The sequence below is a fragment of the Vombatus ursinus genome, unplaced genomic scaffold (assembly GCF_900497805.2).
Source record: "Vombatus ursinus unplaced genomic scaffold, bare-nosed wombat genome assembly UNPS02014798.1, whole genome shotgun sequence".
NCBI lineage: Eukaryota > Metazoa > Chordata > Mammalia > Diprotodontia > Vombatidae > Vombatus > Vombatus ursinus.
Genome location: NW_020954576.1, coordinates 73500216 through 73527238, shown reverse-complemented (window position 1 = coordinate 73527238; position 27023 = coordinate 73500216). Strand labels below are relative to the sequence as shown.

Below are 27023 nucleotides of genomic sequence, written 5' to 3'. Positions count from 1 at the left end.
ATAGGAATAGTAATAAAGTATTCTCATACCTATATAGTGTTTAACTTTTACAGACACTTTCCTCACAGTGTCTCGTGTAAGGTGATGCAGAGTGCCAGGCCTGGAGTCAGGAAGACCTGAGTTCAACTCCTGCCTCAGACACTTACTAACTGTGTGACCCTGAGCAAATCACTTAACTCACTTTTCTGTGTGCCTATTTCCCTATCTGCAAAATCAGCTGATAATAATAATACCTACCTCCCAGGTTCTTGGAAGGATAAAATTAGTTAATATTTGTAAGGTGCTTTGCAAACCTTAAAGTGCTCTGTATAAAACTGGCTATAGTCTTCATTATTACTATTATCCTTTTATAGCTAAGAAAACTGAACTTCAGACAGGCTATTTTTATGTTGTACTACAGTTACAAAATACACTTATATAACCTGGATTGGGTTTTATTTTATATTTCCCAATGGATAGAGTAATTTGCACATGGATGACTTATGAATGTATATTGAATTCTATATCTCATGTGATACCCTTAGTTGCCCTGTGTACTTCAAAGAAATTAAATGAATTGGTCATGCCCAACTAACTTTATTTACTTTTTTGACAAAGTTATTAGACTAATAGATCAGAGGTATACTCTAGAGATAAAGGGCCATAATCTTATAGTTTAGGGTTAGGTTTTAGAGTAGCCTCATCTAACATTCTCATTTTATAGGTGAGAGCCAGAGAGATAAAATGATTTGTCTAAGGTCACACAGTGGAAAAACTAGGATTTGTACTTGGGTTCTCTAGCTGTGTAGTCAGCATGAGTTAAGGACTGTATGATGGGATAGTTAAGTAAATTCGAAACAACTTGAATAGCCAGAACCAAAGAGTAACTCTTTAAGGTGTTATCATGATAGGTCACAAGTAGAGCGCTCCAGGCTTCTGTCTTTGTCCCTCTATGCTAGTTTTTATCAGTGACTTAGATAAAGGCATAGATGTCATTCTTGCCCAATTTGCAAAAGACACAAAACTAGGAAAGACACCTAAAGTATTAGGTGACAGTCAGATTACAAAAAGCTCTTGATGGTTCAGAACATTGGGCAAAAATCTAATAAGGTGAATTTTTAATAGAGATAAATATAAAATAAAAAATCTTATACTTTGTTTTTAGACTTCAAATTCATAGGTACAAGATTTGAGAGATATAATTAGATAATGCTTTTCTGAAAAAGATCTGGGGATTTTAGTAGTCTTAACAGTTGAACATTGATCCAAAAACAGGTTTTAAATATTTCTTTCTTTCTATGATCTTGGGCAGCATTGGGAGGCATAGGGTTCAAGACTTAGAATGTAGTAGTCCTGTTTTTGTCCGCCTTGGTCAAACTAAAATGGACTATTGTGTTGGGTCCTGAGGTCCACATTTTAGGAAGACCATTGGTTAGCAGAAAAACATCCAAAAGAGGACAACTAGGATAGTGAAGGACCTGGACATTGTACCATATGAAATAAGAACTACTTTTTAAGCTTTATTATATTAACCCGTTTATCATTTTCACGGAAAAGGAATCTGACACTTGTCCAGAAGTTGAGTCCTTTTTAATCCTCGTTATTTGATGTAATTTGTTTTCTTAGAAAATATTCAAGTTCTGGTATTGGGAAATGAAGAAAGGACATGGAAAGGTGGATAGAGCATTGGATTAGAATCAGGAAAACCTTATTTTAAATCTTGCCTCAGATACTCACTAGTTGTATAGTCCTGGACAAGTTACTCAAATTATTTGTGTCTTATTTTCCTCATCTGAAAAATGAAAAGTTTGACTTAGTGGCCTCTAAAGTCACTTTTTGCCATATATCTGTGATCTTGTGACTACACTTATCAAATATAGTATGATTCTGAAATAAAGCCATTTAACCTAATTAACTGTTGCTTTTTAAAATTATTTGCTGGTCAGCAGTAATAAAAATTTGATTACTGCAATATGTGTAGGTACTGATGATATAAAGTATATTAGTCATATTACTGGACAATCATATCAAAGAAAAAACCAAAAAGCAGTAATAAGTCTTTTGACAGTGGTCCAAAAGAAGAATTATCTTCATATGACAATAAAATTGTCAATTACATAGAAAATGAGAAACAGCTTTACTCCTTCAGAGTGGGTACCACTGTCACTAGCAAAACTTAACAGGCTATGCATATTATATGCCCTTTAACAGACAATAATAGCTAGAGGCAAGTCAGATAAATGATTCAATTGAGGGAAAAAAAATAATTTATCTTAGTGTCATGGAACTCCAGTACCGAATGGGTATCTGAGAAATCAGCGAGTACAGTATTGTTATTTTACAACTGAGGAAATTAAGACCTAAGCTGTTAAGGTTCACGTAATGTGTTAGTGGTGAAACCAAAAGTAAAACAATTTATTATGAAAAATTACTATACTTTTCCTTGAATTAATATATGACATACAGGTGCATTATGTCTGTGGCATTTCCCTGGTATAGTAACCTTTCCGAAAACAGGAAATGAAGTTGATCTGATACAAATTCATCTTAGCTCTTGGTGGTTCACTCCAACCTTTTCTAAGTTTTCACAATCCATCCTTTTAGTAGTAAATACTAGAATTTTTCAAGGAATCAAATCTAAGACCACCGAGGGATTTGTAAGAAGATATAAGCAAGTCCTTGCCCTCAAGGAGCTTATAATTAAGTTGGGGAGACAAAGTTAGCATAAGAAACAATAATAAACAGTGAAATTGTATGGTACAGATTCAGAAATGCTGTAAGAAAAGATGGGGAGTCCTGGAATAGTCAGGGAAAGTTTTATAAAGGAGATGAGACTTAAGCACTCAAATTTGAATAAGTTCTGGATAGATCAAAGTGGACCCCAAAAAAAAAAAAACTTATTCTAGTTTCAGAGACTGAGAGTTTGATTTGCTGCCCTAAGGCTTGACTTGGATGTTTATTAAACCAGTCCCTTTGTTATCACATAAATAGCACATATCATTGTTAACTGGTAGTTTCTTTTCTTTTGCTGGTATCAGAGAATACTTCTTTCACAGCAGTGACTTACACTTAATTTCCTCTGGGATGCTGCAAGCAAGTGAATCTCAAATTATGATGCAAAGGATAAATCAGATTTGATTTTTTTTAAAGAATGCTTGATACAAAATCACTGAGTAATATAAGTTGACAGTTAAAAATCTACAGTAGGAATCCTAGTAAATTATAAAATCATTAAGCATAAATGTTCACAAATATGTAAAATACGTTATATGTGGAACAAACCAAATTTAATATGTTTCCATCTTTAAGACTCTGAGTTACCAAGAGTGTGTCACCAATACATCATTTTTCTTTCACCATTTGTTATTTAAAAGACATATAAAGAGAATAGTGGTTAAAAAAGAAATATCAATGTTGTTGGAATATAGCCAACATAATAGCTCGAATTTACTTAAAGCCATCTTTCTCAATGGAAATTCAGCAAATATTAAATAACCAATATGCAAGTCACTGTGCTAGATGCCAAAGATACAAAGATAAAAAATTACACAATGCCTTCCTTCATAATTTAAGAGAGATTGGGATTTGAACATGTACACAGTAAATAAGATATATATAAGGTAGGATATGATGAGGTTGAAGAAGAAATCCTGACAGAGCACTGTAGGAAAATTTGACAGACTATTATCCACCTGAAATCTTTTTAAAAGACAAGTGTGTGTCCCAAACTTGTAGCTTTTGAAATATGAATTTCATGAGATTTTTTTGAAGTTGAACTTTAAGATTTATTCTTGAAAACTCTTCATCCAATAAAGTTTGAGGAAGATTACTATTAAGGTAGAAAAACATCTTTCGTTATCTTTTTCAACTAACTAAAAAGTTGCATCTTGCTCCTTTTGCAACTAACAGTTAAGTTGTATTATCTTCCCAAACTTTTCAATGAAGAAAATTTATGATATAAAAACTTAAAGTTAATAGCTGCTTCAACTTATCTGTGTTACTTTGTAATTAGCCCACAGTGATTAATTTGGATTTTATGTGGGCACAGTCAAGGTCATAGATGTCTGCTCTAACCTTCAAGTTTATCAAAAGCTAAAATTTCTTCTTTTACAGGAAAAAAGACATTACCTTAGAAATATTTTGTAATAAATGAAAAGGAATATGAGTTATAGAGCCACAGGTCTTCTTGAAAGACTACATACACATTTCTCATTTTAAGTTATTCTTTTGTTTAGTTCTTAATCTTAGAGTATCAGGAAAACATAATTTTAATTTTTGTATACATTTAACAAACAGATCTGAGTAAATATATGCTTTTATATTGTATCATTTAGAAGATCACTTCCACATTATAGAATTGTTGTAATTTCAATAGTCAACCCTGATTTTAAAGTGTTACATATTTTTAAAATGAATTTTAGGTTCAGTTAGGTAGCACAGTGGATAGAATGCCACCCATCTTCATTCCTCTGGAGTCAGGAAGACTTGAGTTCAAATTTACTCTCAGGCATTTACTAGCTGTATGACCATAAGAATGTTACTTAGCTTTCATCTGCCTCTGTTTTCTCATCTGTAAAATAAGGGTTAATAATATTACTTGCCTCCCAGAGTTGCTGTGAGGATCAGATGAGATAAGTGTAAAGTGCTTAGCACAAAGCTTGACAAGTAGTAAGCACTATATAAATGTCAGTTACTATAATCATCATTTTTATTATTAATGAAAAATACCTTCAAGTGGCAACCTTGAACTAGGAGTATTAAAGTTAAATGAGGTTAAGGTTAAATTAAGATTAAATTAATCATTTATGTACACTACAGTCTAAATAAATGCAGTTATATATTATGATTGATTTGTATACTTTAGGAATTATTTTTTAGAGGTGATAGTTAATGGAAAAATTAGTAGTTAGTTTTCCGTATTACTTGTATCCATACTATTAAATTAAAAAATTTTTAATGAACAAAATTTTTTTCTCTCCCTTTTACCACCTCCTTGTTTCCTCCTCTTCTCCCACTTTGAGAAAGAAAAAACCCTTGTGACAAAAATGTGTGGTCAAGCAAAACAAATTCTTGCGTTGACTTTATCCGTAAATTATGTCTCTGTATGTATCCTGAGTCCATTACCATTCTGTCAGGAGCATGTTTGATTATGGGTACCGTGAAGTTGTGGTTGGTCATTATGTTGATCAGATCTCTTTAAGTCTTTCAGAGTTGTTGATCTTTCCAGTGTTGTTGTTATATAAATTGTTCTCCTCGTTCTGCTCACTTCTGTCTTCATCGTTTTGTTTTGTTTTGTTTTGTTTTGTTTTGTTTTGTTTTGTTTTGTTTTGTTTGGCTAGGCAGTGGGATTAAGTGACTTGCCCAGGGTCACACAGCTAGTAAGTGTAGTGTGTCTGCGGCCGGATTTGACCTCAGGTCCTTCTGACTCTAAAGCCAGTGCTCTATTCATTAGTTTTTAAAATTCTTAACAGGTTGATCTGAAAGTGTCACCTTCCTAATTTTTTACATCATAGTAACATTCCATTACATTCACATAACATTCTCCAATTGGACACCCCCTTCGTTTCCAGTTCTTTGCTACCACAAAAAGAACTGCTTTAAATATTAATGTTCATCTGGGTATTTTTTCCTCCTTCTTTGCTCTCTGAGATATGGTAGTGATAGTGCTAGTCAAAGGGTACACACAAGTTAGTAACTTTTTGGGCAGAGTTCCAAATTACTTTCCAGAATTGCTAGACCAATCAATTCACAATGCTTTGTCACTCAACAGTGCATTTAATGTGCCTGTTTTCACACAGCCCCTCTTGTATCTTTAGTTTTTAAAATTTAATTTATATTGCCTTCATAAGCATTAGAGTCATAATAATTGTTTTACAAAATTCTGCATAGGAAACTTTAAAGGGAAAATAAACTTTTCTTTTATTTTGAAAATAAGCTTTAGTTAAACTGATGCTTTCCTGTTGCTGATCTCATGAAGATTTGCTTTTGTCCACTTAATTGTTTTACTTCAGAAAATTGGAAGGACAAGAATATAATATATTAGCTAATGGAACTTATTAAAGTAAGAAACTAATATGGCATCAGTAATTATCCAGTTCCAAATTACTTTCATAATTTACATTGACTATACATTCTTGACTTCTTCCTATGAAATTGAAGCATATTTGAGTGTTAATAGCTTTTTAAAAATCGTTAATGGCTATTAAATATCAGTCATAGGAATTATTAACATGGAGTCTGAACTTTTAAAAAATATTTTGACAACTATTTCAATATGATTCAATAATTGAATATAATTTCAATACAATATATATTCAACATAATTCAATATAATATAATAATTCAATATAATGCTGTGCATTCTATTTCATATACCAGACTATTAAGAATCCTGTGACACAAAAAAAAGACTAAGAACCCTGTTCTATTATATATGACATGGTCTAGGCAAAGTAAACAATAGAAAGAAATAAAATTTTTCTTGGTACATGTAGCACGTAGCACCCCTGGAAAAATTGCTTCAGTTTTAAGATACTCTATAGATCTTCATCTTTAACATATGAGTTCCCACTAATGTATTGACTTTTACTGGTCATCTGGAGGACAGAAGTAGGTTAAAGTAAAGGTTTTTTAATTCAATATTATCATAACAAAGGTAGGAATAGAACGTTCTTCCCATAAACCTAGAGGACAGTCCATCACAAATAAACAAACCATTGAAGGGAAGAGTGACCATTCCTAGGGAACACAGGTGGGCAGGCATAAACATACACCTCATATGTAGCTAGAGAACGTGTATGTAGAGACAGTTGTCACCTTTGGTACTACAGAGCCACTGATGTCTTCTGATGATGTTATATTGCTGTTCCCACTAGACCTAATCCGCTCCCCTCTGGTTTCACAGGACATGTAGTTTCTGCCTGATATGCAGTATTCTGGCTATTACTCTGTTGTGTTACGGGAATTGTTCTTTTGATCACATGTTCATTGTTCTGTTAGGCACATGATTGAGGCATTTTTCTACTACAAGCTTCTGGGCTTTTTTGGGAACCTCATTTATCTGGAATGTCCAAAGAGGCAAGAACTAAGAACACAATCTTAGGAAAGGCTTGTATTTAAGCATTGGAAAGAGATGGACTCATCACAGGCATGGAGAGAAAACAATAAGAACATAGTGTCATTCAAGCCAGTGGAGAAGAGACTGACAAATATGAGAGGATGAGGAATTGATTTAAGTACTAGACAGAGGTCTAGGAAGATGATAATTAGTCATTTTAGTTCAGGCAATTAGAAAGGTACAGGAATCCCTTAAGAGAAAGTTTTCAGTGATTTAGTAGGATCAGGAGCCATATTTTGAGAGATTAAAAAATAAGTGAATTTTGATGTAAAAGTGAGAGCATCACATACAAACTGTTCTTGGTCAGTTTACCAAGTTTTAGGTAAAATAATTGATAAAGTATGTAGTAATAACAGCAAAATTTTCTTGATGCTTGAAATTGTGGTGATTTTTACACTTAAGTCACTTGATAGTTTTTAAAAAATTATTTTGTTGTATATTATTTTATCATATAATTTTCCATTGTTTTATTTTAGTTTAATTTAATGAACATTTGAGTACCTGATATTTACATGGCATATTCATCTGAATTAAATGAAAAGAAAATGAGAATAAAAAGCAGCCATTTATCACTTGATAAAGAAGCTCTTGTCTATCATAATTCATATTACAATAAATTTCCAAGATTTATATTTGCTTTAACATCTCTGTAGCTTCTCTTTTTTTATTCCACAGTATTATTGACTCTCAAGATTTATAGTCAGTTTAGGACAGTGTCTTTAGGTTCCAGTTAACTTCTTGGAAAAAAAACAAACTGGAATGTATGAAGGAGTTTATACCTCTATTCTCTCTAAAAACACTATAGATAGGTTATTTTTCTTCATGGAAGAATGACTTTAATCTATCACTAATTATATGTGACTATTAAAATTCATCTGTTCTATATCCAACTTTTAAAACATGAATTCATTTTTAATAACTATTAGTGGGATAGAATACTTTAGACCTTGTAAGTTGTTATTGTGGTGTACAGAATCAGTTGATTATCACTACTTCTGAGGGCTTAAAATATATTTTCAATGTGGTATCTTGTAGAAAAATTTTGAATTCCATTTTTAGAAAATGTGAATTCATGACTTAAGTCAAGACTTTCTAACTAAATAGTTAACATTTCCAGAGAACCTAAGATTTTGGCCTAGAAACTTACTTAATTTGGTCTCTTGTGTAATTTTTTTCTATGAATACATATAATTTTGTTTTTTAGAAGTATTAAAATGCTTTTTTGAAATCCTTACCAGGATCAGCCAAGATCTGGCTCTCATTGCTCGAGAAATCAATGATGTAGCAGGAGAGATCGACTCCGTAACTTCATCGGGCACTGCCCCTAGTACCACAGTAAGCACTGCCGCCACCACCCCTGGTTCTGCCATAGACACTAGAGAAGAGGTAGGAGATCTTCATGGAGAGATGCATAAGGTTCTTCCTTTTCTTGATTTCTTTTGCTTTTAGCTTTTTGCAGAGTTTGTTTCAGCTATGCTTTCCCTCTTCGTGTGCATGAACCTCTGCATTTTCCTCCTTTGCCTCAACATATTCCTTTTACATTTCTTAACAAAACTAGTGAAGGCTGATGTTGGATCCATGGTGACTTTAAAACCTTAGAAGGTATTATCTCTTAGGACATGCATCTTGTTCATTAACCATTAGTTACTCGTCCATGATTCATGTAAAAGTGAACATAAAAAAAGCATCTGAAAATGGATGCATCTGAAAATATTTGAAGTTGAGGTTTTTTAAAAGCATAAAGTTGACTTCTACACATAGCCTTAGATAAGAAAGTATGTTATAAAGAGATAATCAAGAAATACCTCATTATTAATACCAAAAAAAGAAACAAAAATAAATACGAGTTTTCTAAGTTCGCAGGTTCTAACTTAATTTAGATTTGCCTTGAACCGTAATTTATGTTGTTCTACTTACTCAGCTTTATGAAATGCTTTGTTAAATTACAGTTTAAAATGGCTAATAATTTTGACAGATTTAAATCCAGTAAATAAAATACTGCTATTTTTTCTAATTGCCTTTTTTATGCTACTTTTTATAGTCTTGTTTTTAGTGTTGATTTTTTTGTTGTTGTCTCGTCCCTAACTATATGGCAAATAATGTTTGTTTCATTTTTTGTATTGTTTTGTTACCATATTAGTCACCTATAAATGTATTGAAAATGAAATTATCATTTTTGTAGAAAATAAAGGCTATTGGTGGCAAGACATATACAGTTTTTATGGTGCATTGTAAATGAGCAAATATTATTTTCTTAGGTGCGTAACTAAATTTCACCTAATGACATAAATATACATTTTCACAGTCCCAGTAAAACTAATCACATTCCATTTAATAAGGCCTTTTTTCCATTTTGTTTCCTGTCAGAATCTGAATTACTGTGTAGTTTGTGTACATAATTTATACTGTAGATGGCAGTATCTCATTTTAGCTAGGTATATCTTTTCTGTAAAATTATAGGTCTTACTAGTAAAGACTAAAATACCTGTTTTGTAGATTATTTTTTAATTTTCCTTTTGTCAATTGGAACTTGCAATATAATATATCTTATGAAGAGAATTGGCAGCACCATTTGGGGGAGAAAAAAGAAATAAACTTATTTTACGCTGGTAAAGCAATGTGAGTAAAATTAACTCATTGTGTATGTATAAAAATCAACCTTTATTTTATCTACCATCTGTTTTCCACATGGGGGCAATCACATCATGGGAGGATAACATTTTCATATATACATATATATATATATGTATATATGTATGTGTATATATATATACACACACACCTCTATATATAGAAATACACACATATATATGTACATGTATTTTGGATATTTCAAAATCAGAATCCATATATTCTGTAAAGAATTGTGTAATTCTGTCATGTAAAAATAAATGCATGTTAAAGTACACATAGAATAATAGGATTATTGGAGATCTCATATTTGTATTATTAAGAAAAAAAATCAGTCTAATTATAAAAATCACAGTATTACTATCAATTAATTTACTAAAAAAATTATAGTTTGCTCACAGCTATCCTTTTCTCTGTCCTTTTAGTTGGTTGATCGTGTGTTTGATGAAAGCCTCAACTTCCGAAAAATCCCTCCTTTAGTTCATTCTAAACCACCAGAAGGCAACAGTAGACCTAGTGATTCCAGGCCTCAACTAACAGAGAATCCAGAACACTTAACAATTACAAGGCGGAGAACATGGAGCAGAGATGAGGTGAGTATGTCAGTCTAGAGAAACATTTGCTTAAAAAGAAGAATAACCTAAAGGGAATTTATAATGAAACTCCAAGCTGAGATCTAATCAGTGTAGCCATTTCCTTTGGTGCTGTAGATCACTGCCTGTCCATACCTAACCATGTGGTGTCGTTCTTGTCTATAACCTTCCACATATCTGCCACTGAGGGTGATCCAATGTTTTGGACCTTCCTCTCATTCTTTCAGTATTGAATGGATACTATTTTAAGAGTATATCAATTTAATTAACCCCTTGTTCTTATCATATGATGGGCTGACATTTTTTTCAGTCTATATTTCTCTGACAACTCTTTTACATGATTCCATGTTTGAACTATTTTGTAGTGTGCTCAGGCCAACCATGTGCTTCTCCATTATCTTTAAGTTGATCAACTCTTTAGAATATGTAGTATTCCATGGTCATAGCCATACAACAACACTGGAAAAATATTGCTGGTACAAAGATGATCATTTATTTTACAGAGAAATTTGGTAGCATTAAAAGCATTGCGCATTTTCTCAATGGCAGTCCAGCCTGTTTTCCTCTTCCAGTTTAATTCAAACATGGCTCTTTGTCCGTTTCTCTCTCTCTTTCATATGTGTGTAACACACATATACATAGATATGCATACATATACATATATACATATAAATACACATATATATTCACACACATACACACACATATTGTACTGACAAACAAGTTGTTCTTGGGGCTTTCCATCCAGTTAAGTGTCTGAGCAATAAGAATTCTTCATCAACTTGTGTTTTCCCTTGTATAGATCAGCGAAATTTGAGTAATTATGGATGCCATTTAGGAGGTTTTGCAGACAGGTTGATGCAATCAGCAGCAGCATCCACAAACAGGAACATCTGCAGAATCCACACAACAATAGAAAATCCCTCTGGCAAGCATGTGTGTCCTTTTATCTCTTATTTGATATAAGTAATCAGAATCACTGATTGAAGTTCTATTTGTTGTCATATCTTTCTTTCTCTTTCCATTGCCACCACCATAATATAGCAGTCTCATTACCATCTTCCTAGGACACACAGCCTCCAAACACATCATCTCACTTTCTCAAACTGTTCCTTCACATTACTGTGAGAATTATCTTTATGAATAGATCTAGTCCTGTCATTTCTATAACTCCTCTACATGTACCCTCAACCTCATTCTGTCTTATCTTCTCTAGCAGATTGAGTCCTCTGTCATCCCCATTCTTTCACTTGTACTGCATTAGATCCATAAATTAACTGTGGTAGTATTGTCATTTTCTATTATATGAACATAGCTCAACCATGAACAATTAATATCTCTCCCATGATTTGTGAATTCTTTATATTTATCTCTTCTTAAAGCAAAGTAATAGTCCATTATACTCATGACATAATTTATTCAGCTATTCCACTATCAGTATGCACCAGTTTTGTTTTGTATATAGTTTTTTTGCTACCCAGAGAGTTCTGCTATTAAAAAAAAATTAGTTTGCTATATATGAGACCATTCTTTCTGAAATTAACTTGCGTAGAAACACATGCCCAGCAGAAGGATCAGTGGTATGAACTGTTTCTTATATGAATATCCATTTTTTTCAAAATATTTGAATCTATTCACACTTCCAACAGTGGTGCATTAATTTCTCTATTTTCTCATATTCTCCCCCACATATACAATGACTATATTGCTTTTTAATCTTTCCCACCTTTCTAGGTATGGCATGAAACCTTCAAGTTTTCATTTTCATTTTTCTTATTAATGAACTGTAGCATTTTTATGTAGTTGTCGATATTTGCATGTTTGCTTTCGAGAACTCTTTGTTCATCTTGTTTGACCACTTATTACCTATCATTATCAATCCATTCTTCTTAGTCATTCTAATCAAGGAAGTATATATTCTTTGGTTTCTCAAATCCTCAGCTTCTATATTTAGTCACTTCTAGATCTTATTTGTCTAATCTGTTTCCATCATCTGCATTTCTAGATTTTTAACTATTATCCAAAAAAATTTTGAAGAGTATTATTTTGTTGATATAGTTAAGATCTCTTATCACTAACTCTCCTTCATTTTTTTCATTATTTCCTTGAGATCCTAGACAAGTTGTTGCTCCAAATTATTTTTGGCATATGATTTATAAAACCAGATGTTAACATTATTAATGCTTCATTTTATTTTTATTTATTTTGTTAAATATTTCCTATTTACATTTTAATCAAGTTCAAGCTGCCCTTGGGAGTATTGAGGGCTGTAACACTCTGTTACAGAGGGTAGTGAGGTAGCCTTGACACCTTTGGTACAGAGAACAGAGGTAGACTTGGAATTAGAAAATTCTGGGTTCATATGATGCGTAAAAACTTTAATAAAATATTAGTAAAGGAGCAACAGCATTACATTCAAAAGACTACCGAACACAAGGTTGAATTTATATTGGGAATGCAAAAACAGTTCAACATCAGGAAAACTATAAATAATACCACATTAATAACAAAATAGAAATGTGATTATATCAACAGATGCAGAAAGCGCTTTCTATAAAATATAGCACTCATTTTTGTTAAAAAACACTAAAATGCTTATGAGAGAAGGACCTTTCCTAACTAGAATCAAACAAAAGATCTAGTTAATATTTGTATCTGGAAAACACTAAATGCTTTCTTAATGAGATCCAAGATAAAGATACAATGGCTTAGAGACCCCATAGATAGTCTCTTTTCCCTGCCCATTGAGAAAACAAGATAAACAAAGCACATTAAAAATATTTGTAGTCATGCAAAAGCAATGCCCACAGTATTCGTGTCCAAAAAAAAAAAGAAGAAGAAGAAGAAAAAAGGAAAAGAACATGCTTTGATCTGTACTCTTGAGTCCTTTCTCTGGAGGTAGATGGCATGCTCCACCATGAGTCCTTTGGAATTGTGTTTAGTTGTTGATTAGTCATTGATAGTATTGATCAGAGTTGCTAAGTCTTTTCGAGTTGATTGTCCTTACAATATTATTGTTATTGCATAAATTGTTCTATTGGTTCCACTTACTTCCCTTTGCATCGGTTCGTAAAAGTCTTCAAAGGTGTTTCTAAAATTGTCGTCTTCAGCAATTCTTACAGCACAACTGTATTTCATCACTCATCATACATCACAACTTGTACAGCCATTCCCCAATTGATCAGCATCCCCTTAGTTTCTAGTTCTTTGATACCACAAAAAAACTCTATAAATATTTCTGTACATATAGGTCCTTTTCCTTTTTATGTGATCTCTTTGGGGTGTAGACTAGCAGCAATGTCACTGGGTCAAAGGGTATGCACATTTTAATAGCTTTTGAGGTCTGTAATTATTTTGAAAGGAATTTCTCTTTATTTCTTTCTGCTGGATGCATGTCTGCATTCAAGTCCTCTCCCTAATACATGTATGGTTTAGTGGCCCCTGTTTTCTATTTGAGTTTGACTGCGCTATTCTATGACCTGCTACTTCTCCATTTCTACCAATATAGTCTTTTTATTTACATAGTTAATTTTTTAAAAAGAAAACTTTGCTTACCCAACCAAGACATGAATGAAGTTTTTGAGCTTCTTTACTTTTTTTTTTTTTTTTTTTTTTGGTGAAGCATTTGGGGTTAAGTGACTTGCCCAGGGTCACACAGCTAGTAAGTGTCAAGTGTCTGAGGCCAGATTTGAACTCAGGTCCTCCTGACTCTAAGTCTAGAGCTCTATCCATTGTGTCACCTAGCTGCCCCTGAGCTTCCTTACTTTTCCTATTCTTCCATCTTTTTATTTGAATAATCCTCTGTATCACAACAATTATAAGAAATAATGTTAAGCCTCCTTCCCCCCTTCTTAAATATTCCAGCATGATATTCAGGCACAGAGCTGTTCAGTCACTCACTCTTAGAAAAGTAATAGAACTCCACAGGAACAAGTCTCTCCTTTCCCTTTCAAAAGATTAGTGCTTATTCAACATTTATCTTACTTTTAAAATTCTTTTGTCTATTAAGTTTTCCTTTCCTTTCCATTCTTCTTCCTAGCTCTGGTTTTCTTAGCTGAGATGACTGAAAGTTATGAAATGTTAGCTTATTATGTTAGGGTTATGCTGAGCTTTTCATAGCCATTTGGCACTATTTTTTTCTTTGACCTAGAAGTTCTGGGTCTTGCCAACTTTATATCTGGGTTTGCTATATCTTGAGATTTCTCTATGGCAATGACCTGTAAATCAGTCTCTGCACTTTACCATCTTTTCCCAGTGCTCCTGGCAGCTGGATTGTACAGTGGATAGAGCTGGCCTAGAGTCAGGAAGACTTGAGTTCATTTACAGCCTTAGATACCTACTAGCTCTGTGACCCTGAGTTTCCTCATCTGTAAAATGAGGATAATAAAAGTATCTAACTCTCATGGTTGTTGTAACTATCAAATGAGTTAATAATATAAAGTGCTTAGCACAGTACCTGGCACATAGTAAGCACTATATAAATACTAGATGCTATTATTATTTTTCAATGATTTATTGACACGTAGTATTCAGTTTTTTGCTTTATCTTTTGGGAGCTGTCCAATGATGATGAGTATACTCAAAAGCAGTAGGAAGGGAACTAATAGGTAGAGTTAGGAGGATTTGAGGAGAAGGGTAGAGAGAAGATTGAGCTGGAGAAAGTTGGAAGAGATGGGATCAAGGGCAAATATAGTGGAATTATCCTTGGCAAGGAGAAGGACCATCTCATTATTAGAGAGTGAGGAAAACAAAGAGAGTAGGAGGCGATGTTAAGGGTTTTTAGGATGAAAAGAAGGAAGATTTGGATTGTTATTTTCATTTTTGACTACACTTAGCCAAGTTCTAAAAAAATATTTTTGAGATCGTGGTAGAGTCAGACACTACTGAACAACAAACTTGTGGGAGAAGTTGGAATTTTGGGCAGCTGGGTGCTGTAGTGGATAGAGCACTGGGCTTGGAGTCAGGAAGACTCATTTTCCTGTGCTCAAATCTGGCTTCAGACACTTACTAACTGTGTGACCCTGGGCAAGTCACTTAACCCTCTTTGCCTCAGTTTCTTCACCTATAAAATAAGCTGAAGAATTAAATGGCCAACCATTCCAGTATCTTTGCCAAGAAAACCCCAAATGGGGTCATGAAGAGTTGGACACAGCTGAAACAACTGAACAAGAAAGAATTGCATTTGGGCCTGAAATTTTCACTCTATCATTCTGTCAGAAGCCTACCTAATTAATTTTTTTTATTTTAAAACATATTTAGTTTGTTTTAATTAGGATTTGCCCTTGCCCCATTTCAACCTCCCATCCTCCATTGAGAAGACAAGAAAAAGCCCAATACAAACATGTATAGTTTCTTTCCCACTCATCCTCAAGCCTTTAAGTCTAGTAGTTCTTCTATCCTTGCTGCTTTGCATTTTTGAAGAAAGTCCCCAAATCAAGTGGACTTGATCTAGTTCACATTCACATCCTTTATGATAACAGCTCTTACCCTGCCAAATCTACTTGGAAAATAATAATAGTGTTCCTTGTTATTGCTGTCACTATATTATTAACCATTTAAAACTTTTCTTAGGAACATACTTCCAACCATTTACTCTCAACTGCTGTTAGAATGGGTTTTTGTCATGCCATGAACGGACCATAGCTATCCCTGTTAATAATATGCCATTACTAATTCTCTAAACCTTTGACTTGATCTTCCTCCTTTTTCTCATAGCCTATCTAATTCTCAGGCCCTAACTCAAGTTCCATGAAGCTTTTCTGATTGTTCCAGTCTTCACTGATGATCTCCCTCTCTTCCAAACTGCAGTGACCTTTGGTGTCTATACCACAGAATTTAGCAGTTATCTATTCTTTAGTGTTTTTGTTATTATTCTTTGTGTTAATGTTCTTGTTTCTTTAACAATAGTATACAGCTAGTTCTCAATTAGTGCAAAATAATGAATCCCAGGAAGTCTTCACATTATTTGAATTCACACAACATGGCCACTGGGCTTGAACCAATTATAATCTTTTTACATAATTAAAACTTAGAAAAGTTCAAATTCACATACATACAACCTCTTCATGGGATTCATAATTTGCACTAATCAGGATCTAGCTGTTAGCTCAAGTCAGGGACTATGTCTTATGCTACTTGTTTAATCCTCAGAGAGCCTAGAAAAGTATTCACCACCTACAGTAAAAACCTGATGAATTGTAATACTTTTCCTCTGAGGGAAGGTACATGATATAAAAGATACAACATAACATAGACAGATGTGAAGGGAAAATATGAGTCTACATCTCAAAAGTCAGTGTGGAAGGAGCCATAAACTCAGAATAGCTGGGAAAGAAGGCTAAGTTAAGTCCTGTTTCTGCATCTACCAGCTTTGTGATGGGCAAGCCATTTAACCTCTTTGAGTCCCAAGTTATTTATCTGTAAAATGAGGACAGTGTAAATGGTAACCCAGAACCCTGAGGCTTGGAGGCTTCAAAATCACTATTTACTTTGTGGCCAAACCAGTATGTAAGACCAAGGTAGGTAACATAAATTCAGAAGCAAAGGAGCATTAATGAAACAGAATGCCAAAGCCATAACAAAGAATTTAGTTCTGCACCATCTCATATAGCTGCCACCTCCTTGTATGTTCTAGATGTGTTAGTCTCAATTCCCAGTAAACTACTTTGTCTCATCAAGACAGAGGAAAAAGTATGCATCATTTCATTCATGAAACAATGTGGTGTTAGTCTGTATGCCCTCGCACACATATGCACACACACACTTAAAAACATTATTTTAAGAAGGATTCTGTAGCCTTCATCAGACTGTCAAAAGGATACATGACCAAAAACAAAGATTCAGAAGAAGAACAATGTGTAGCATATACCAAGTTTCTCCCTCCTTTCGGCATAATCCAAATGTTCTCTACCATGTCTCCTAGATGGCATATATTCTAGATAAATAGTACTATTCTGCTGCATTTTTTTTTCTAATCTTATCTTTTTAAACAAAACATACTACATTGTCTTATTTATTCCAGTCATGACTTGAAGTTGAAAAAACATCTTTGCTATTATTTGGAAATTATATTTACTTCTTTGCATTCACTATATTATAATTGTTATTATAGCAACTAACATGTGCTTTTAAAGTAATTGTTTTATAATTTTTTAATATGTGTAATATATAATTGTATTATTATTTCATATATAGCTGAGCCCTTAAGTGTCATTTCTGACCCTCTTGTGTACTGTGAATTATTGGGCACCTCTGTTGCTGTTTTTCCTTTGTTTTTGATTGTGGAATATATGCTATCTGTAACTTTTTTAACAAATTTTTATACTGTTAGAAGTAGTGAAAAAAATAAAGTTAATCTTTTTAGTGGAGATGATGAATAATTATTATCACTAATGCAAGGATAGTCATGACAGTAATTTGATATTAAAAACAAAGCATTCTTTCATGTTTTGTTAAAATCAGTTTTAAATACAATATTTTATCATTTTATTTCCTGCATCTAGGCATTGTATTTTGGGTAGAGAGTAAACATATTGGATTGTTTTGCATTGCAATATAAATATCTCCTTTTTCCTTTTAATTTTTCAGGTTATGGGAGATAATCTATTATTGTCATCAGTCTTCCAGTTCTCTCGGAAGATAAGACAATCTATAGACAAGACAGCTGGAAAGATCAGGTAGTATCTTACTCTCCAGATTCATAGTATTTTTCATTACTTAAACTTATTTGCTTGATCCATTATTTTTTAACAAAGGTAAGCCTGTTTTTAATAAGTATTTGTGTGACTTTTAGAAAGCTTTGTTCATTTTCATTCATTTGTTCATTTATTCAACCAACAAACATGTCAGTAATAATATTGTTTCCCTTTTTCCTGGTCTTTTAAATTTTTCTTCTTTTTTTTAATTTCAAATCCAGTTTAGGTCCATTTTTTTCTCAATACAAATTTTTAAAAAATTTTTTTGGAACTAGCTTTAACACAAAAATGAAAATAACCAGTGATAGAAAGAAGAGAAGAGTGAAGTAGTCTCCTTTTACTTACATACAATTTGAACTGTCTGCTTCCAAAAGTATGCTTTTTAATATATCCATAATAGAGAGTTTCCGGCAAAATAATGTGTTAGTTGTTCTGTTGTTTCAAGTTCTAAAATAGGCTGGATTTTAATCATTTTATAATGCAGAAAACTAAGAAATTTTTAAATTACCAAAATACTTACCCAATTTCTTTATGATGCGGAGGTATGTGGCTAGGATAATACACTGACTGTAAATCTGGAAACATTCCAAAAATTTCCATTATGCTCCCTGTTTCCCTAGTGGCTCTTATCTAGACATGTCAGACTGTCCATTTAGAACTGGTGTTCATTTGATGACGTTACGATAAATATAAAGTTATTTGTTTGTATTTTTTCAAAGCTGAAAGAGCCAAAGAACATTTGTCAAAATTGTATGTAGCCTTGTATTAGGGCACTTCCCCTAGAGTTGGACCTATGCTTGGACCATTTCCACTGACACATATGCTCTGGTCCCTTGCTGTAGGGCTTGCATGACCAGAGGCCCTTGTTTGGTCCCTTGGTCCTGTGAATGGGGAACAGGGGAGGGAGAGGGAGGGATAGGAAGATCTGTGCCAAAAAGGAGTGATGACTGAACCAAGAAGAGCTGCCTGTGTAGTGCGCCTTAAGGATCAAGAAGAGATACCTTCCAGTCTCTGTAGAGGTAGCCTTTTTGCTGACATAGCACCAAGGTGAGCTCTTCTGAACTTCCCCACAGAGAGAGGAAGGAGTTTCTGCCTTCTTCCACCATAGCAGCAATTATTGTGGCTCTGTGTACAATGCAACAAGAACATGTGCAAGCCTGAGACCAGATTTTAAGTCTTGCATCCTCTCCTGCTTTATGTTTCTTTCTTAGAGCATGGATGACTGAACAGTGATCTTGAAAAGTAGATATTCCCAGCTGTGGTGGCGACTTCTTTTATTGGAGAGGTGCAGAGGTGTTGAATTAGGTTCTAATTGCCCAATGAGTGGTTGTTCCCTCTAACTCCACCTTTTTCATGGGAGAAAATTACTCTTGACAGAAAGATGAGCCATGAATGCTTGGATGTCATGAGCATGGCACTTGAATGAGTTGCTTATATAGTCCATATCTAAGGTGAACATAAACTGCTTGCACCTAGTCAGCATTTCCACAGTGTTAAGTATCAACTTCCTGGGAGCAAAGACAACTTTATAGAACTGCTATTTCACATTCCCCTTTCATCTGAGGAGCTCACAAGTCACTATATCCTGAAAGTTGCAGGAATCACCTCCCTTTGGGCAGTCAGCACCCAACTCTGAAACTCCTAAAATTTCAGGCTTACAAGGTAGCAACCAAGACTGGAGATAGTTATTTCTCAGGATGGTTATTTGTGACCTGGGCTCAGGGAAATAAGTAATAAACAGAAAAGGCAGAGACTTGAGCTTCAGGCTCTGACTTACCTAGGCAAACACACGTTTTCACTGCCATCTGCATGCAGTTGCCAATGTTGCTGGGATGGAGAGAGAGCAGTCCCCATCTCTTTTCTGGAAATTCAGGAGCTGACAGTGCCAATAAAAATACTTAAAAGACACTTGCCTACTATCATCCTGGATTCTCTGCTCTTTGGGGTTTTGCAACACTACTCTCTCATAGTTCTCTTTCTACCTATCTGACTGCTCCTTCTCAGTTTCCTTTGCTATTTCATCATCTATATTGTACCCACTATCAGTACTCCCCAGGTGTCTGTCATATACTCTTTCTCAGTGACCTCAGAAGCTAACATAGGAGCTGATAGCATCTCTGTGTCAATGACTCCAGCATCTACAAATCCTGCTCCAATTTGTCTTCCCCAAGTAGCAATCCTACATCATTAATTTTTTGTTAGACATTTCAAACCATTCAGTATATTGAAAACAGATCTCATCTTTCTTTCAAAACCTAACCCTCTTCCAAACTTACCCAATTTCTGTCAAAGTACCGCCTTGCACTTAGTTTCCCAGATTCAAAATGTAGGCATTATCTTTGAGTCTTCATTCTCCCTCACTGAATATAGTCATTTGCCAGATCTTGCCATTTCTATTCCCACATTCAGATCCAAGCCTATCTTTCTTCTCAGATAACTATGACTTTAGTTTACACCCCTGTCACCTCTCTTCTAGGTTATTAGAACTGCCTCCTACTTGGTCCCAATAAATAATTATTGACTGGTTGAATTTGTGTAAATGCAAGTTTTATTAATTTTTGTTTAATTTACACAATGATCATTAATTTACATTGTTAGAAAAATAGTGTTTTAGATGAATAGAATTTTCTAAATTTGTCATATGTTCTACTTTCAACGAGAATCACAACATATACTATGCTTGTGAAGGTGTTGATAATTAATCACATAATTTACATGTAAAAGTTTTGCATACTTAATTCTGAATATATTGCTGTTAAAAGTTGACTAATGAAATCACAATATTGTCTACTCTAAATTATGATATACTTCTTCAGTATGAGATTGAACAGATTTTACAAAATGTTGATTGTTTACATCACTAAAAATACTACAAATATTTTGAGTTTAAAATATGAAAAATAAAATGTTTTCCTTTTCCTGACTTTAGAATATTATTCAAAGACAAAGATCGGAATTGGGAAGAAATAGAGACAAAGTTACGAGCTGAAAGTGAAGTTCCTATTGTGAAAACTTCAAGCATGGTATGGGAGCCATTTCCTGAGGGGTCAATGTTAGACTTGTCATAAGTCAGAGATTACTTGTTAATTTAAATTCTTTTGTTTTGTTTTGTTTTGTTTTGTTTTAAGGCAGTTGGGGTTAAGTGACTTGCCCAGGATCACACAGCTAGTAAGTGTCAAGTGTTTGGTTTGAGGCCGGGTTTGAACTCAGGTCCTCCTGACTTCAGGGCCGGTGCTCCATCCACTGTGCCACCTACCTGCCCCAATTTAAAATTTTTTACGAGAATTTACGGGGAAGGTTTACAGTAAATTTATTAGGATGGGTTTTTTCCATGAGCTCTCTCATTGAAGTTCAAATATTGATAGTTTCAGGATATGGAGAAGGAAAGTCTTTGGGGCTTCTCATTATTATATAGTGAACAGCATGAAGTCATTGAGAGTAGAGTACTTCCTGCCTTTTACATGGTTAATGGAATTGAAATGTCCTTTTTGAGAGCTTGGCAGTTCTTATATACAGTCAGAGATTTACCCTAATCTTGAGGTCTCCACCATATATCCACTTTCCTTATAAAAATTCTTAGAGGGGCAGCTATGTGGTGCAGTGGATAAAGCACTGACCCTGGAGTCAGGAGAACCTGAGTTCAAATCCGGCCTCAGACACATAACACTTACTAGCTGTGTGACCCTGAGCAAGTCACTTAACCCCATTGCCTAGCAAAAAACAAAAACAAAAACAAAGTGATGGGGCAGCTAGATGCTGCGGTGGATAGAGCACTGGCCCTGGACTCAGAAAGACCTGAGTTCAAATCCGGCCTCAGACACAAAACACTCACTAGCTGTGTGACCCGGGGCAAGTCACTTAACCCCATTGCCTAGCCAAAAAAAATAAAAATTCTTAGATACTAGCAACACACATGGATAAAATTGTTATAAAGTTGGCCAAAATCCCATTTGACAGAGTGTTCTTCAGTGCGTAGTTATCATTTTCCTTTCTCATTGTTAAACTAAAGAAAATTTTAGCATGAGGTTTTGGTGTTTTTTTTTTTTGTTTTGTTTTGTTTTGTTTTTAATTTAAAACCTTTAAACAGAGCCATGCTTTCTGGATTTTCATAATTCTTCCTGCTGTTAACACTTATGTGGTACCATATAATGTTAAGTGTACCAGGAGAATAAGATCCATGTCTGTATTTCTGATAGAATTTTCATGTCAATTAAGAAATGCTAATTTTGATCTTTTTCTTTTCAGGAAATTTCTTCCATTTTACAGGAGCTAAAAAGAGTTGAAAAGCAATTACAAGGTAGACACATTTCTAAATTGCCTTTAAGGAAAAAAAAGTGATTGTGCTGGAAGTTTTCTTGAGACAATTGGGATTTTTTTTATTGTTAAGATAGTATTTTTTAAACTTTGCTGAATGTTTAGCTAGAAATTAGAAATGTAGAGCCCTGCATATAAAAATCCTAAAAAATACTTTGAAATCAGAGTAGCACACATAAATTTGAAACTAATTGAAAGTCAGATATCTACCATTCTTAGTAAAAAATTCATGAGATTTACATTATCAGTTCATTCACACAAGCACTATCAAGTATTTATGTATTTACATGAAAGTATTTTATCCCAGATTGTTTTTTACTATTTGTAGGTAAGCTATATACATTTATTTTTAAATTTCATTGTATATTGCAACTGTATTTTGAAAATTCTTTGGATGTTATCCATACTATCACAATTTTACATAATAATAATAATAATAATAATAATAATAAAGCAAGGGTCTGAGTATGCAAAGCAGACATTTGTCTATTACTCATTATCCAATAGAGCATTTATATTAGTATCTCTCACACATTTCCCAAACGCCTGTGCTGGGGAAGATGGGAGACAGCAAAAGAAAAAGCAAGCCAGTAGATCAGTGAGATCATAGATCCAATCCCTCTCCCTGTTTTTAAAGTTAGAAAATTCTTCTTATAATACATACATCCTCTATTTATTTTGTAATGTCATCTTGCATGTGCCACAGTGGAGACTCCGGTGGACAGTAATGCATAGGAAAGTACAATTTTCAAATGTAGGGAGATCTAGTTTGCAAACTTTCTTTGTGGTACAGAGATGTCTCACTTCTCAGCCTTTAATTGCTTGTTGTTCATAGTGGAGTAAAAAAGAGTAATAGGAGAGAAGTGCTCTTAGCATTCAATGTAGAGGTTCCAAAGAAGTTTCACTTGCTTTCTGAAATGTCCCGTGGTGTTGGACATGTGCACACTCTAGTGGAGACACTTAACAATCAGACTGGGACTCAGAAGAAAAAGGAGCACGGAGCACAAGTGTGGAGGTGGTATACGCAAAAAATGAATCATCAGAAATAATGAAGAATAGGTCTGTTTCTAATGTTGGAAGTGTTTATGAACTTGATCAACAGCCTAAGCATAAGCACTACCAATTGTGAAATGAGATTATCCAAAGGTTGGAAGATAATTTTTAGTTATCTAATTTTTGTGGCATGTGTAAATAACTTAAACCTTTTTTCCTCAACTGAAATTTTTTCCAGTGATCAATGCAATGATTGACCCAGATGGAACTTTGGAAGCTTTGAACAACTTGGGATTCCCCAGTGCTGTCTTACCAGCCCAGCCAAAACAGAAGTCTAGTCCTGGGAATAACCATGAAGGCCCTGCTCAGACCTCACCCCTTTGCCAACCAGAAGCTCGGGCTCTTCGTCCCACTGACATCTCAGTCTCAGCTGAATTTGACAATGTGGAATCCGAGGCTGATTTCAGTATACATTTCAATAGATTCAACCCAGAAGGGGAAGAGGAGGATGTCGCTGTACATGAATGACTTATTCTTTATTGTTTTTTAAAATTACCTAAATGTGGAATGCCTAGGGATATTGAAAGGGTCACGATGTTGATTTATACAAAACAAAGTAGCTTGGTCAACTGCAATATGGTCACACTTGTCTTCTTTATTGGGAATGCTTGGACTGTCACGTTAATCCCTTCAGAACCATTAAGTTAGCTATCAATAGAAGAGAGGAAAAGTGAGTTCATGGCAGCTTTGCCCTTGGTGGTTATTGTGTGCTTTGCAAATAGAATTAAAACTGCATCTTTCCCTTCTTAGACCTTGGTTGTTTTTATTTTTTTTTCTTAATCCCTGATGTGACCTACAAGCAGACTTCCATCTAGTAGATCTGAAACCCCAAGTCTCCCATGCCAAGCTGCCCTCTGAAATGGACTTCTCTTCAGTTTGTACAGATTTCTTAAACAGTTATATTTGTTTCTGAATATTAGGATTTGTATTAGGATACAATACCTTTGGGTACAATGACACATTACTGTTCACAGTAAGACAGACATTACAGTGCTTTCATTCTTGTGTCTTGAACTTTTCAACAGTTACGTGATTTATATAACTTGGTTGTTACATAAATTGTCCTGAGATTGACAAGGTTTAACTATTATGTTTGCACTAAGAATTTGCTGGGAGTGATAAGTGGACATGTCTATATATCCATAAGGACTACCAGTCTTTTTATGTACATAGTTAATACTGTATTTGTTTTAACCCACAGTGTTTCACTCCACTTTCTGAAAGCTCAATTTGGCACTTTTTCTTTTTCTCTTTTTTTAAAAATGAAAGTAGAAAGATTTCTTCTTCCATTTCAGTCCAGGTGGCTATTGGAATGATAAAAACAAGTTTAAACAGATAGGTGGAGTATATTTTTAAAGAGAAGAACATGTATATTGGTGCAAATAGACTCTCTGGTGATACCAAGTTTCTATGTGACAGTTTCTAAAAGTTTCTCTTAGAATGATCATGAAGTATAAAATTCTTCTTTAGGACTTGAAGAACCAATAGGAATAACTTAGCTGATCGATAGTCTCACTCCCAAGCACATAAATAGCTTCTGTGTGTTTCCCTGTAGACTCAATAGTAAATCCCTGTCTCTGCTGTATACCTGTATAAGAACTTGGAAAGACAACTACTAACATAAGACTTTGGCTGAAACCACTGAATAGAAAGTCTGTGAAAATAGCCTATATAAAACTCATTTTCCTTTTGTCGTCCCAGTAAGGTAATGTTTGGGTATGTTTAAAAAAATAAAGTAATTGACCTTGTATTTCCAGAACACTATAATTTGGAGAAATATTAATTCTGTTAAATATAACTAGTAGGCTTGAATCTTCCCTTGATTATATCAGTCTCTAAAGGTTAAAAATACAATTTTTGCAGCTTTTATGAAATGGTCTTTAATATTTCAGCAATAATTCTATACTATAGTTGTTTAAGAAAAATACTTGGTCTGTACATTTAAGAACTCTACAGGATTACTGAATTCTTGTAAAGTTGGACCAGGTAATAAAAATGCAAAAACCTTTTTTGTAGCAGTGTAAAAAAAAAAAGTCTGTTGTATAATGGATCTCATATTTTTCTTTAAATCTAAAAATAAATAAAATACTCTTCATATAAAGCTAAATTCCCCACTATCAAAGGAAGCCTCAAAACGGTGATAGAAAAAATGAAAGGAAGGATAGAAATAGTTCAAAAGAATAAGTAAAATGTTGAAACAGGGTCATTCCACGTTAAAAAAAAATTCACCAAATTAATAACCATCATTCCTTCTTTTCCTCGGTGTTTGGGTACTGAATTTAACCATATGGAAGTGGAAGGTAAGGAGTTACTTAGAAAAATATTACTCTAGAATTGTCTCAAGATTTTTTTCAAGAGTTTACACATTTTTGTTCGGTGTTAAGCATTTGGCCTTTTACTATGTTATTATTTTGTATGAACACATTATTCTCCTTATTTATTTTTGTTACATTTATTACCTATGTTATTTTGTTATGCATTTACAGCTCCATTTTTAAATAAAGTGTTTCTGGAACTTTATGTAATGACTGTACATTTAATTTCTTGTATCCTTTGGGGTTACTGATAACTTTAACTTATTACTAGACAAGGCTTAGCAAAAAACCATCTGAAAGCTCATAATAGGATAAGATCACTGAAGCCCCATGTTTTTTGGAGTGCTTAAAGGAGAAAATAAACAGTAGCCAGCCACACTATAATAAAGACTATTTCTGATTTTCCATTTCATACTTAGTTTAATACAGTGCCATATATACAGTGAGGAGGAGAAAGTGAGGCTGGTGACCTGCATAGCCCTCCCTCATTCAAATCAAAGTCAATTACAAGTCATGTCATCATCTCCTTGATGTCATGGTCCTCTTCGAGAATGAAGGACAAACATAAATATATACAATGGATTTTTTTTTTTTTTTACTAATTTTAACTCATGGTTCTTTTTCATGGATGGTTTTCATATTTTAAAAAACAGCAATGGCACAAAGAATGTTTATTTCTTTGAAAAAAATTGTCCTTTCCTCTATAAAGTCGTGGTCTTATTAAACCTCGGCAATTTCTCTTCCATCTCATTTACTTCCATCATGTCACTAGAATGCTTAAGGATCTGTTACGTAACAGACATCTATAATGTCTCTATACAGCCTATTGAATCAAGGCCAGACCTCTTAATCTTGCATTCATAGTCCTTTATGATCTGCCCCAAACTCACATATCCCACTTATTTGTCAATACAAACCTTCCATTGCAATCAGTTTTCATTGACCTCACAGAAATCAAGCTCATTCATTTTTGTGTTTGTGTCAGTGTCTAGGATAGTTCTGGCTATACCATAGATGCTAAATACTTGTTGGTTAATTCACTCTTCTATGCCTCCTTTATATCAAAGACCTATCTAAAATTCTGCAGAAGAACCACCTCTTCCACAAAAACTTACGTGACTCTTATAGCCCACAGTCATCTTTATCTTCTCTGAACTTAGCCATAATGCATAATCAAGTACTTGAATTAATATTGATGGGTTCTTCTCTTGTTATTTCCTACATGCATTGCCTTCTCAACAAAATTGTAAGCTCCTTGAGGGCAAGACCTATGTATTTATTTTTAAGAAGAATAATCCCAAAGCACCCCAATCAATCTAAACACATA

General features: G+C 33.9%; 1 protein-coding gene across 7 annotated transcripts in view; it reads left to right on the top strand.

Moving 5' to 3' along the window:
• Positions 1-25836, top strand: part of LOC114049920 (centrosomal protein of 170 kDa-like) — a 172249-nt gene extending 146413 nt beyond the window's left edge. For 5 of the 7 annotated variants that reach the window (XM_027871379.1, XM_027871374.1, XM_027871373.1 and 2 more), the window contains 6 exons: positions 8335-8512; positions 10153-10320; positions 17908-17996; positions 20944-21037; positions 22260-22311; positions 23560-25836. In XM_027871379.1, the coding sequence (XP_027727180.1) occupies positions 8335-8512; positions 10153-10320; positions 17908-17996; positions 20944-21037; positions 22260-22311; positions 23560-23849 (871 nt within the window). In that variant the 3' untranslated portion in view covers positions 23850-25836. The remainder of the gene's footprint in view (positions 1-8334; positions 8513-10152; positions 10321-17907; positions 17997-20943; positions 21038-22259; positions 22312-23559) is intronic. The other 2 variants (XM_027871378.1, XM_027871376.1) reach the window with 2 other exon arrangements.
• The last annotated feature ends 1187 nt before the right edge of the window (positions 25837-27023 follow it).